The 14,207-nt window shown below is 33.2% G+C and overlaps 1 protein-coding gene across 1 annotated transcript in view; it reads right to left on the minus strand.

Moving 5' to 3' along the window:
• Nucleotides 1-13,427, minus strand: part of LOC122252103 (uncharacterized) — a 20,603-nt gene extending 7,176 nt beyond the window's left edge. Inside the window, exons 1-10 of the mRNA XM_086535660.1 lie at nucleotides 13,380-13,427; nucleotides 11,227-11,344; nucleotides 9,357-9,455; nucleotides 6,908-7,006; nucleotides 5,393-5,491; nucleotides 2,122-2,399; nucleotides 1,852-1,926; nucleotides 1,024-1,140; nucleotides 485-601; nucleotides 275-334 (exon numbers count right to left, since the gene is read on the minus strand). Of these exons, the coding sequence (XP_086391786.1) occupies nucleotides 275-334; nucleotides 485-601; nucleotides 1,024-1,140; nucleotides 1,852-1,926; nucleotides 2,122-2,399; nucleotides 5,393-5,491; nucleotides 6,908-7,006; nucleotides 9,357-9,455; nucleotides 11,227-11,344; nucleotides 13,380-13,427 (1,110 nt within the window). The remainder of the gene's footprint in view (nucleotides 1-274; nucleotides 335-484; nucleotides 602-1,023; nucleotides 1,141-1,851; nucleotides 1,927-2,121; nucleotides 2,400-5,392; nucleotides 5,492-6,907; nucleotides 7,007-9,356; nucleotides 9,456-11,226; nucleotides 11,345-13,379) is intronic.
• Nucleotides 13,428-14,207: the final 780 nt, after the last annotated feature.

Below are 14,207 nucleotides of genomic sequence, written 5' to 3' on the forward strand. Positions count from 1 at the left end.
TCTATCTTCCCCCCAACCTTCCCATCCCCCCTGTTGCACTTTAAATCTAAGTTGACTTTTGAAGCATCAATATAACTTTCAGTGCAATAGAAGTTACATTTAAAACATCATCCTCTTCAGTACAATTGAAGTTAAAATTAGAGCCTTAATATCATCTTCAGTGTAACTGCATTTACGTTATAAGCACTAATATCATCATTGGAGCTAATTCTCGGAATTATTATCACCCTCAGTGCAATGCATCATAAGTCACAAGAATTAATATCCTCCTCACGTTCGCATCCTCGCCCTCCGACCTGTTCGTCGCGTTCCCAACGTCCGCTGTGTGTTGCTCCTGTAAAGTAAAGGACTGTCACGCCTTCTTAACTGGACGGGTATTGGACCATGTAGAAGTACATATGTGTGAATACAATACTTCTTCATTGTTTCTCTCCTTATTTTAGTCTCTTTCTCTCTCCTCTCTTTTCTTTCTTCTTACTCTTACCTTTAGCTCTCTGATCTCCCTTTCCTTCAGACATAGGATATCCTTCAGTTCGCTGTTTTCTGCATGCAGATTAGTCACCTCAGTCTCCATCCTACTCCTCTCATGTCCTTGCTCCTCCTGTAAGAGAAGACCACACTGTAGGGATGTCTCTGTCCTAAAGGCTTGAGGAGAAGAGCAAGGCATCACAGGCAAAGCAAGTGGAATCGCACGATCAAGCAATAATCTCGCTTCGACAAATAAAATCGCTTTTAAAAAGGGGCTAATGCATTTTGGAAGCAAAGAAAATTGCTCATCGTGTTCCATTTCATTTGCACAAATTCTGCAACCTTTTCTCTCTTCGTTTGGAATAGTTGAGGTTCACACCTACAAGGACTTATTCAGGAAACTCCAGGTTCTCCAGACAACAAGCTACTAATAACACAACGCTATCTCTCACACTAACTCTCCTCTTTCTTAACCATTCTTCTATATCTGTCCCTTTCCTCTCCTCCTTTCTCTCTGTCATTTCGTCCCTCTTCTTCGCTCTCTCCTGTGCATACCTTGAGTAATACAATCTCCTCTTCCTTCTTCCTCAGGTCTTCCTTCAGGTCTCTGGTCTCCTTCTGTAGATTCACTGTCTCGCTATTTTTCACACTGATCTCTCGCTCTCTCTGCTTCTGGATGAGTATAGAAGAGGTATCTTAAGTACTCAAAAAGACAAACGAAATTAACTTTCTCTCTAACATTACCTCTCTCTCTCTCTCTGTCTACTTGTTCATTATCTAACTAATTTCTTGCTCTTCCTGCTCATGCTGCTTCTGTATAAGGTAGGAATAGGTATCATAAGTGCTCAAAAAGACAAATGAAATGAACTTTCTCTTTCTCTCTCTATCTATCTATTTACTTGTTCATCATCTAACTAATCTCTCACTCTTTCTGCTCATGTTGTTTCTAGAGAAGGAAGTGGGAAGCATATCATTATTGCCTCTAACATGATAACAAGTCATTTCCTTCCTGACATTGTTAATGGATGGAGGGAAAGCTGAGAACCACGAGATAAGGAAATTGGAGTCGTAAAAGAATCAAGCGGATCAAATACTTATAAAAGATTAGCCGTCACCAAAACCCTTACATTTTGCTTTGCATTTCATCCTAAATACTTCCCTAGTTCACCCCGTCTCTCCTCATCTATAAATGTCTGCCTGTTTGACTATCCTGCTTTCTGCACATCTCCAGTCCACACCAAAAGAAGGAAAATTCATTTTAGAAAGGTTTTCGTTTGATTATAAATAGTAGCTATATTTTCTGTCATTCCACTGATCATTCTCCATCTTTTCATTATCCTTTTGATTTCTGTTTTTTGGTCCCTTGACTCTATGAAAACTCACCTTCAGCACTTGGATTTCTCTTTGCAATCTGATCCTTTCCTTCTCGGTTGCAACCCAACCTTCCGCCATGTGAGTCTGAAAGTAATCAATATTCAACAGATAAATGCATTAGCATGTTATGTCTCATTATTAAAAAAAAAAAAAAAAAAAAAAAAAAAAAAAAATTAAAAAAAGGGCCACTCAGCAACCATGGCACTGCCCATGATGCACAACTTTGAAAACCAATGGTGACAGAGGAAGGACCAGAGTCTGACCAATACAATCTATTACCATGGACACGCTTTGGAAAAGTTCCATGCCACGGCTCTCTGTGGAGGAAGATCTCGGCATCAAGTCCTGCGGAGTCCTTCCACTCTTATTCTTCTTGTACGTGGAAGCCCCAAAGTTCGTCAACATGAATATAGCGAGGAGATGCCCTTCTGAAGCTGCTTTGTGGAGGGGCGTGTCGCCTTCACCATCTGCAGCGTCCACGTCGGCCCCGCCCTCCCGAAGGACTTCCAGCACTGCCGTGTGTCCCTTCCAAGCTGCCTTGTGCATTGCTGTCTGTCCTGAAGGTAAACTTGACTGTAGAACTTGTCAATGTTTAAATGTTGCTCTACAATGAAACACTTGTTTCATTTTCTTATTTTCATTTTTATTCAAATTTGTTCAGAACTAAGTGAGATGTGAATGTAATGATATATATTTAAGCATATATTATATAAATCAAGATATATGATGATGAAATATGACAATATTGATGACGACAATATATATATATATATATATATATATATATATATATATATATATATATATATATATATACATACATCTATATATATATATATATATATATATATATATATATATATATATATATATATATATATATACATATATATATATATATGTATATATATATACATATATATTTATATGTATAGGTATATCTATAATTATGCATATATATATATATATATATATATATATATATATATATATATATATATATGTGTGTGTGTATATATATATATATATATATATATGTATATATATATATATATATATATACATATATATATATATATATAAGGAGATTGGAGTCATATTCATATATATAACAGTATATTGATAGAGGTAAATTAAAAAACAAAAACAAAAGAGAATGATAATTGTTACAGTATAATAAAGTTAGTTATAAAACAATATAACATCTCTAAAAATAATTTAAATTAACCACTGATATTCTATAAATGAAAGTAAAAATAACAATTGTGTTAATATAATAAACAATGGTATAAGTAATGAGTTAGGACAACTCATTACTGGGAACATAATGATAATGAATGATGAGCATGAAGATGAAAAGGAAAGAGAAAACTGAAAGGGATAATGAGAAGATAAATAAATATGATGAAGTGTGGGAGAAGGAGAATTGGACAGATAATGAAGTGACAAAGAGTATAAGAATTATATAGAGAATGTAAAGTGACAAAGAATAGTAGAAGGAAAATTGTACAGAAAATATAGAGTGACAAAGAGTAGGAGAAGGATAATTATACAGAAAATATAGAGTAACAAAGAGTAGGAGAAGGATAATTATACAGAAAGTATTGTGACAAAGAGTAGAAGGAGAATTATACAGAAAGTATAGAGTGACAAAGAGTAGAAGGAGAATTATACAGAAAGTATAGAGTGACAAAGAGTAGGAGAAGGAGAATTATACAGAAAGTATGGAGTGACAAAGAATAGGAGAAGGAGTATTATACAGAAAGTATAGAGTGACAAAGAGGAGGAGAAGGAAAATTATACAGAAAATATAGTGACAAAGAGTAGGAGAAAGAGAATTATACAGAAAGTATAGAGTGACAAAGAGTAGAAGGAGAATTATACAGAAAGTATAGAGTGACAAAGAGTTGCAGAAGGAGAGTTATGACTGGAATGATTCTGAGACTTGCGAGGATAAAAATGAAAATGAAAACTGTCGTGATGATGTTAATGAGAATCAAAATGAGAAGGGAACTGAGGTTGGGAATGAAAATGTCAATGCTAATTTGAATGGCAATAATTGTTATAATCGTGATTATTATCATATTAATGATAATGATGCTAGTGAAAATATTTTTGATAAATACAAACTAAAAGAAAAGCTTATGAATAAGCACGAAATGACTAGAGAATGAAATGAAAGGGATGGAAAATGATGAAGAAAATGAGAGTGGAAATGAAAATGGGAAAGTATTCATGAATGAGAATCATCATGATTCTAAGAATGATTATGGTCTTTATAATTTTAATGCATATTCTGATGGCAATGATATGAAGGAAAATAATAACCATAATGAAAATAAGGATCTCATTATACTTCTATCATTGTTGTTGGAGTTACTATTATCATTAACATAATATTTATAATGAAAGAAATTATGATATCAGTCATAAGAATTATTAAAAAATAATAATGGTCATTCTAACTAGTTTGATATTAATATTGATAATAATAATAATGATTGTTATCGTTATCTTTAATGTTTTTATATAATCATAATCAATGTTATTCTTATTCTTATCATTATCATCATTATTATGGTTATTTTCATTAGTATTATCATTATCATTATAATAATCAAACTAAATAGGTAATATCTTTTTTCGTATGAACTTATATTATTGATATTTCATTTGGATATGTTACCTTTGTACTTAGCAAACCTAACTTAAGTTGCGAGAAGAGGTATTTTGTAAAACGAATGCTAAGTAGTGCATTCCTCTTAACAGCACCTGCATAGCCATGTTTGTTGCAAGCAAGCTGTGAGCAGACTTGGGTGTTTGCAAGAAGGAAGAACAAGGAAGCCATCGTGTTATCCTCATTGTCATTACCATCATGATTTACCGACACTGGTACTATGAGTGATAAAGACCTCACAACTACAACAAAAGCATGTAGGAGAACAAGAACAACAGGATCATCAGCAAAATTATCAATGATGACAAGAGGAAGGATAACCTATGATAATAATTGAAATAGAAATAGGAGTAATACGAATAATTAAAATAATAATATTTTTAACTATAACAATAATAATAATAATAATAGGAATGATATGTATAAAATCATATATAAAAAAATTGAAATAAAAATGAAAATTATATCAATAATGAAAAGAGTAAAAGAGTAAGAAAAAAAGATGAATGATGAAAAGTGACTATTACAAAAGAAAATTCTTGAAATAATAATACAAATGTAAATGTAATAAATGATAATAAAAATGAATATTTTTATGATAGTATTAATCATAACATTGAAATTCATATGATAAAAGATAATGAATAAGTAACATTTACAAATAACTCAAATAAACAACTAAAACATAAGGAATGGATAAATAGAAAAGAATAATGAATGATGAAGAAATAAGAAAAGCTGATGATAGAGATATCCTTATTAGATCTGAATAATAATTGTTATAAATTTCCATGAAGACAAAAAAGAGAAAAGAAACAAAAGCAAAATTCTTCTGGTGCCTTTAAGAAGTCACTCGCTTTCCAATCGCCTTACCATTCTCATCCTTGGCGTTCACTTCTCCGCCCTTCTCGAGGAGCGTCTCAGCAACAGCAAGATGGCCGTTCTCGGAAGCAAAGTGTAAGGGAGTCTGACCTGAGGGAGGAAGATGCTTGTGTTAGACGTCTGTTTGTGAGTAATGAGTGTGAGAAGGGAAGTGAGGATGATAATGAGAAGGTGAATGTGAGTGAGAATGACAGTAAGAAAGTGAAGGCGAGTGAAAATGACAATGAGAAGGTGAATGTGAGTGAGAATGACAATGAGAAGGTGAATGTGAGTGAGAATGACAATGAGAAGGTGAATGTGAGTGAGAATGACAATGAGAAGATGAATGTGAGTGAGAATGACAATGAGAAGGTGAATGTGAGTGAGAATGACAATGTGAAGGTGAATGTGAGTGAGAATGGAAATGAGAAGGTGAATGTGAGTGAGAATGAAAATGAGAAAGTGAAGGTGAGTGAGAATGACAGTGAGAAGGTGAATGTGAGTGAGAATGACAATGAGAAGGTGAAGGTGAGTGAGAATGACAATGAGAAGGGGAATGTGAGTGAGAATTATAATAAGAAGGGGAATGTGAGTGAGAATGACAATCAAAATGTAAATGTGAGTTAAAATGATAATGAGAAGGTGAATGTGAGTAAGAAGGACAATGAAAAGATGAATGTGAGTGAGAATGACAATGAGAAGTTGAATGCGAGTGAGAATGGCAATGAGAATGTGAGTGAGTGAGAATGACAATGAAAAGGTGAATGTGAGTGAGGATGACAATGAGAAGGTAAATGTGAATGAGAATGACAATGAGGTGATTGTGAGTGAGAATGAAAACGAGAAGGTAAATGTGAGTGAGAATGAAAATGAGAATGTGAAAGTGAGTGTGAATGGCAATTAAAAGGTGAAAGTGCGTGAGAATGAAAATAAGGTGAATGTGAGTGAGAATGACAATGAGAAGGTGAATATGACTGAGAATGAAAATAAGGTGAATGTGAGTGAGAATGACAATGAGAAGGTGAATGCGAGTGAAAAGGAGAAGGTGAATGTGAGTCAGAATGAAAATGAGAAGGTGAATGTCAGTATGAATGACAATGAGAAGACGAATGTGAGTGAGAATGAAAATGAGAAAGTGAATGTGAGTGAAAATGAAAATTAGAAGGTTAATATGAATGAGAATGACAAAGAGAAGGTGAATGTGAGTGAGAATGACAATGAGAAGGTTAATATGAATGAGAATGACAATGAGAAGGTGAATGTGAGTGAGAATGACAATGAGAAGGTGAATGCGAGTGAGAATGACATGAGAAGGTGAGTGTGAGTGAAAATGACAATGCAAAGGTAAATGTGAGTGAGAATGATAACGAGAAGGTGAATGTGAATGAGAATGACAATGAGAAGGTGAATGTGAGTGAGAATGACAATAATTGTTATGAATTTCCACAGAGACAAAAAAGAGAAAAGAAACAAAAGCAAAATTCTTCTGGTGCCTTTAAGAAGTCACTCGCTTTCCAATCACCTTACCATACTTAGCCTTGGCGTTCACTTCTCCGCCCTTCTCGAGGAGCGTCTCAGCAACAGCATGATGGCCGTCACGGGAAGCAAAGTGTAAGGGAGTCTCACCTGAGGGAGGAAGATGCTTCTGTTAGACATCTGTTTGTGAGTAATGAGCGTGAGAAGGGAAGTGAGGATGTCAATGAGAAGGTGAATGTGAGTGAGAATGACAGTAAGAAAGTGAAGGCGAGTGAAAATGACAATGAGAAGATGAATGTCAGTGAGAATAACAATCAGAAGGTGAATGTGAGTGAGAATGACAATGAGGTGATTGCGAGGGAGAATGAGACTAGTTTTAGGAATGAGATTAATAGAGATGATTAGGGTGATAAGGGTAAGGGCTAGGAATAGTATGGATATTTTGAATATTAATAAAATTGCAAATACTTAGAATGTTAATGAAAATAAGAATTATGAAAAGGTATAGAAACAAGAAGGAAAAGAAAAATAAATATATGTATGATAATGAGAAAGAATATTATAATGAAAATGAATGTTTGATAATTATTTATCAGTGATATATATATTTTTTATTACTATGATAATTATTGTAATTTTTATTGTTTTTATTATTATATTTATGAAGACCATTGCAATAATAACAGTAATCATGATAGCTATAATGATAGCAATGGTAATAAAATGATAAAAAAATATCAATCATAATGATAGAAATATTAGTAAAGATAATTATGATAATAACATGAATGATAATGATAATGATGAAGATAAAAATAATAATGAAGATAATGATAATGATAATTCTAATAATAATGATAATTATATAATATTCATAATGATAATAATGATAATGAAAATATTAATGATGATAAAAATAATAACAGCAATGATGATTTCTAAAAATGATAATAACAAAAATAATCATTATCACTAAAAATAATCATTATCATTAATGATAATTACAATTCAAAAACAAATTATAATCATTTATAATCAATATTTAAAATATTCAATATAATAAGAATTATCATCATAATCAATGAATATTATTTCCATCATTACTGTTATTACTATCATTATTCACCTTCCAATCACCATCATTATTATCATTATATCATTATCATTAGTTCCATCATTATCATGAGAGTGTTATCATCAGTATCATAAAATATTTCCTTCCTTAATATTTGTGGGGTTTTCTTGCCACATTCGTGCAGTAAAGATAAATATTATATTAAAGATAAATATTCGTGCAGTAAAGATAAATATTATATCAAAGATAAATATTCGTGCAGTAAAGATCAATATAAATAAGTAAAGATAAATATAAGATATTCGTGCAGTAAAGATGTTCTTTAGCCATTGAAACACGTGGTGGTGTTGAGCGTCTGCTAATTTCTTCAGAAAATCATATTGATATAAAATGATTTACACTTCTGTTTCAATGCAGTTAAAATATATAGTCTTCATAATGGAAAAACATACACCTGATAAATGGTGTAACATATACAAAACATGTCTTTCTTGTAGTAAATAAGCGTAAAATAAAAAACATCAAATATTGGGGGACATGGGAGAAATTACGTATGTCAAAGAAAACGGACCCGCCGTTCGGGGGGACTTAACTAAAGTTTTATATTTCTAAATTTATTACTATCATTATTCATCATCACCATTATTATTATCATTGTTATCATAAATATGTCATTACCATTATCATTAGTTCTATTATCATTATCAAAGTGTTATCATCAACATTATCAGTGATGATTACTTTATCATTAATATTGTTATCATTACCACCATCAACATTATGAAACTTTTCATTATCATCATTATTGTTGTTGCTTTTGTTGCCATTACTTTCTCCATTATCATCATTGTCATTGTCATCACTGACAAAGACCTCGCAACAACACCACCAACAAAAGCATGTAGGAGAACAAGAACAGGATCACCATCAAAATAACAATAATAAGAAGGAGGATAACAATTGATAATTTAATAAAAATGGGAATAACAATAATAATAATAGTAATGAAATAATAATGATAATATGAATTGATTGATTATGATTATGATTAATGATGAGGATGATCATATTTCTTTTAGATAATCATGAAATAATAATGTTATTATCAATAATAATTGAAATCATCATACTTATTATTACCATAATTGTTATAACTAATCATTATAACATTTATAGTATAAAGAAATATAGAAAAATCTATTTATTTCTATTTTATAGAATATTCTATGAAAATATTTTATTGAAAAAATCATAAAATAAAGAAATAAATATCAATAAAATTAATGATAAAAGATGATAAATATTCCCTTATTAAATTATAACACTAATTGTTATAAAATTCCACAAAGACAAAGATGAGAAAAGAAACAAAAGCAAAATTCTTCTGGCGCCTTTAAGAAGTCACTCGCTTTCCAATCGCCTTACCATTCATAGTCTTGGCGTTCACTTCTCCGCCCTTCTCGAGGAGCGTCTCTGCAACAGCATGATGGCCGTTCCAGGAAGCACAGTGTAAGGGAGTCAGACCTGAAGGAGGAAGATGCTTCTGTTAGACATCTGTTTGTGAGTAATGAGCGTGAGAAGGGAAGTGAGGATGTCAATGAGAAGGTGAATGTGAGTGAGAATGACAGTAAGAAAGTGAAGGCGAGTGAAAATGACAATGAGAAGGTGAATGTGAGTGAGAATAACAATCAGAAGGTGAATGTGAGTGAGAATGACAGTGAGAAGGTGAATGTGAGTGAGAATGACAGTGAGAAGGTGAATGTGAGGGAGAATGAGACTAGTTTTAGGAATGAGATTAATAGAGATGATTAGGGTGATAAGGGTAAGGGCTAGGAATAGTATGGATATTTTGAATATTAATAAAATTGCAAATACTTAGAATGTTAATGAAAATAAGAATTATGAAAAGGTATAGAAACAAGAAAAAAAAATATATGTATGATAATGAGAAAGAATATTATAATGAAAATGAATGTTTGATAATTATTTATCAGTAATATATATTATATATATATGTATATATATATATATATATATATATATATATATATATATATATATATATATATATATATATATATAATATAGAGAATTATACAGAAATATAGAGTGACAAAGAGTAGGAGAATTATACATGTGGGGTTTTCTTGCCACATTCGTGCAGTAAATAAAGATGTTCTTTAGCCATTGAAACACGTGGTGTTGTTGAGCGTCTGCTAATTTATTCAGAAAATCATATTGATATAAAATGATTTACATTTCTGTTTCAATGCAGTTGTAATATATAGTCTTCATATTGGAAAAACATACACCTGATAAATGGTGTAACATAAACAAAACATGTCTTTCTTGTAGTAAATAAGCGTAAAATAAAAAACATCAAATATTGGTGGAACATGGGAGACATTACGTATGTCAAAGAAAACGGACCCGCCGTTCGGGGGGACTTAACTAAACTTTTTCATTTCTAAATTTATTACTATCATTATTCATCATCACCATTATTATTATCATTGTTATCATAAATATGTCATTACCATTATCATTAGTTCTATTATCATCATGAAAGTGTTATCATCAACATTATCAGTGATGATTACTTTATCATTAATATTGTTATCATTACCACCATCAACATTATGAAACTTTTCATTATCATCACTATTGTTGTTGCTTTTGTTGCCATTACTTTCTCCATTATCATCATTGTCTTTGCCATCACTGACAAAGACCTCGCAACAACACCACCAACAAAAGCATGTAGGAGAACAAGAACAGGATCACCATCAAAATAACTATAATGAGAAGAAGAAGGATGATAACAATTGATAATTTAGTAGAAATGGGAGTAACAATGATAGTTATAGTAATGAAATAATAATGATAATATGAATAGCACCATTGATGATGATTATGATTGATGATCAGGATGATCATATTTCTTGTAGATAATCAGGAAAATAATAATGACAATGTCAGTAATAATTAAGGTGATCATACTTATTATGATCATAATTATCATAACTAATCATTATAACATTTATAGTATAAAGAAATATAGAGAAATCTATTTATTTCTATTTTATAGAATATTCTATGAAAATATTTTATAGAAAAAATCATAGAATAAAGAAATAAATATCAATAAAATTAATGATAAAAGATGATAAAGATTCCCTAATCAAATTATAACAATAATTGTTATAAAATTCCATGAAGACAAAGAAGAGAAAAGAAACAAAAGCAAAATTCTTCTGGCGCCTTTAAGAAGTCACTCGCTTTCCAATCGCCTTACCTTCATCATCCTCGGCGTTCACTTCTCCGCCCTTCTCGAGGAGCGTCTCTGCAACAGCATGATGGCCGTTCTGGGAAGCCCAGTGTAAGGGAGTCCAAGCTGAGGGAGGAAGATGCTTCTGTTAGACGTCTGTTTGTGAGTAATGAGCGTGAGAAGGGAAGTGACAATGACAATGACAATGCGAAGGTCAACGTGAGTGAGAATGAAAGTGAGAAGGTGAATGTGAGTGAAAATGAAAAGGTAAATGTGAGTGAGAATGACAATGAGAAGGTGAATATGAGTGAGAATGACAATGAGAAGGTAAATTTGAGTGATAATGACAGTGAGAAGGTGAATGTGAATGAGAATTACAATGAGAAGGTGAATATGAGTGAGAATGACAATGAGAAGGTGAATGTGAGTGAGAATGACAATGAGAAGGTGAATGTGAGTGAAAATGAAAAGGTGAATGTGAGTGAGAATGATAACGAGGAGTGAATGCGAGTGAGAATGATAACGAGAAGGTGAATGTGAGTGAGAATGACAATGAGAAGGTGATTGTGAGTGAGAATGACAATGAGAAGGTGAATGTGAGTGAGAATGAAAAAGTGAATGTGAGTGAAAATGAAAAAGTGAATGTGAGTTAGAATGATAATGAGAAGGTAAATGAGGGTGAGAAGGAAAAGAAGGTGAATGTGAGTGAAAATGAAAAAGGGAATGTGAGTGAGAACGATAATGAGAAGGTGAATGTGAGTGAGAATGAAGGGAAGAGGTGAATGTGCGTGAACATGGAAAAGGTAATGTGAGTGGTAGAAATGATAATGAGAGGTGAATGTGAGTGAAAATGAAAAGGTAAATGTGAGTGAGAATGATAATGAGAAGGTGAATGTATTGGGAGTGAGAATGAAAGTGAGAAGGTGAATGTGAGTGAAATGAAAAGGTGAATGTGAGTGAGAATGATAATGAGAAAGTGAATGTGAGTAAGAATGGAAGTGATGGTTGAAGGTGAATGTGAGTGAAAATGAAAAGGTGAATGTGAGTGAGAATGAAATGAAAAAGTGAATGTGAGTGCGAATGTGGGGGGGACCCCAAAATACGAATGTGAATGTCAGTGAGAATGACAATGAGATGGGGAATGAGAGTGAGAATGACAATAAGAAGGTGAATATGAGTGAGAATGAAAATTAGAAGGTTAAGAGTGCGAGTGAGAATGACAATGAGAAGGTTAATGTCAGTGAGAATGGATAATGAGAAGGTGAATGGGGAAATGAGAATTACAATGAGAAAGGTGAATGTGAGAGAGAATGACGATGAGAAGGTTGAATGAGTTAGAGAGAGCAAAAATGAGTGGAAGGTAAATGGATGAGTGAGAAATGACAATGAGAAGGTGAAATAGGTCAGGGAGAGTGACAATGAGAAGGTGAATGGGTGAGAATGAGATTGACAATGGAGAAGGTGGAGAATGTGAGTGAGATTAAAAATGAGGTGAATGTGAGTGAAAATGACAATGAGAAGGTGAATGCTGATAGAGAGAATGACAATGAGAAGTGTGAATGAGTTAGAATAAAAAATGAGCAATGTGAATGTGAATGTGGAGAATGACAATGACGAAGGTGGAATGTGAGAGAATGACAATGAGAAGGAGAATGAGTTAGAACAAATAATGAGAAGCGGTGAATTGTGAGTTGAGAATGAGAAATGAGAAGGTGTAATGTCAAGGAAGTAAATGACAATGAGAAAGAGTGAATGATGTGGAGAGAATGACGAATGTTCTTGTTGAACAGGTGAATGATGAGTGAGATTAAAAATGAGAAGGTGAATGTGAGTGAAAATGACAATAGAGAAGGGTGAATGTGAGTGAGATGACATTGATAAGGGTGAATGTGAGTGAGAATAAGAATGACAAATAAGAACTGAGAATGTGAATGTGAATGAGAATGACAATGAGAAGGCGAATGTGTATGAGAATGACAATGAGAAGGTAAATGAGTGAGAAAACAACGAGAAGGTGAATGTTGAGTGAGAATAGAATGTAAGCCACTGATTTTTTCGGACTATTACTGTTATTTGATTGTTATACAGTCTTTGTAATAATAGTTCCTTAAGGACACTATTCCCTAGTGACTAGGCGGGAAGTACTGACGCGACACCTGCTTCCTGCCGTGACCTTTCACCTTGGTCACAGCTGACACACTCACACGTGTACCGAACGCGAGAAGCATCATTAAAAAACCCTCTTCATTGACCAGTGATACATCTTATATGTTATAGCAGGATGAATCTGTTTAGAATCTCCCTCCTTCTCACCTTCATTACCATTTGATAGTATGTGTATTTTCATTGCCGTGTATACATGTCAATAGTCTGCTTCCGGTCCCTTCAGCTGTTTCCGTTGTGAATAGCCTTAGGCGTTAGAAAGTGACTCAGGCGACTGTACTTAAAGGAACACACAAGGAACCCAGGAGAGACAGACTAGCAGGACGAGAAAGAGGTCAGACAGACAGACAGACTAGAGCGAACAGCTGTCTCTGGCCTTCGGCCAGAATCTGGTGTGTTAACAGTCCGGCAATTAAGACCGTGGCCACGTGAACGTCTGTCTCTTTAAACCACCGCCCCCTACAAACCAGGGCATCGAGTGAGGTATAACAGCAACTGCTCTCAGTGGTGGGGTGGTGTTATAACTAGTGCCGAGAGCTAATGTGGTTTAACAAGTGACAATGGGAGAAGGGTGGAATTTAAATGAAAATGTAAAGTGAGAAGGTGAATGTGAGTGAGATGTGAGAATGAAAATGAAAGGTGAATATTGAGTGAGAGTGAGAAAGATAATGAGTAAGGTGGAAAGCATGGAATGTGTGAGAATGAACAATGAGGAAGGTGAATGGTAAATGAGAATGAGAAGTGAGAGAGTGTGAGTGGATATGAGAATGAAAAATGAAAAGGTGAGATGTGAGTGGTGAAATGAGAATGAAAATGAGAAGGTGAATGTTGTCGGTGATAGTGAA

This window comes from Penaeus japonicus, unplaced genomic scaffold, assembly GCF_977035675.1.
Source record: "Penaeus japonicus unplaced genomic scaffold, GWHDUDI00000001_assembly GWHDUDI00001851, whole genome shotgun sequence".
NCBI lineage: Eukaryota > Metazoa > Arthropoda > Malacostraca > Decapoda > Penaeidae > Penaeus > Penaeus japonicus.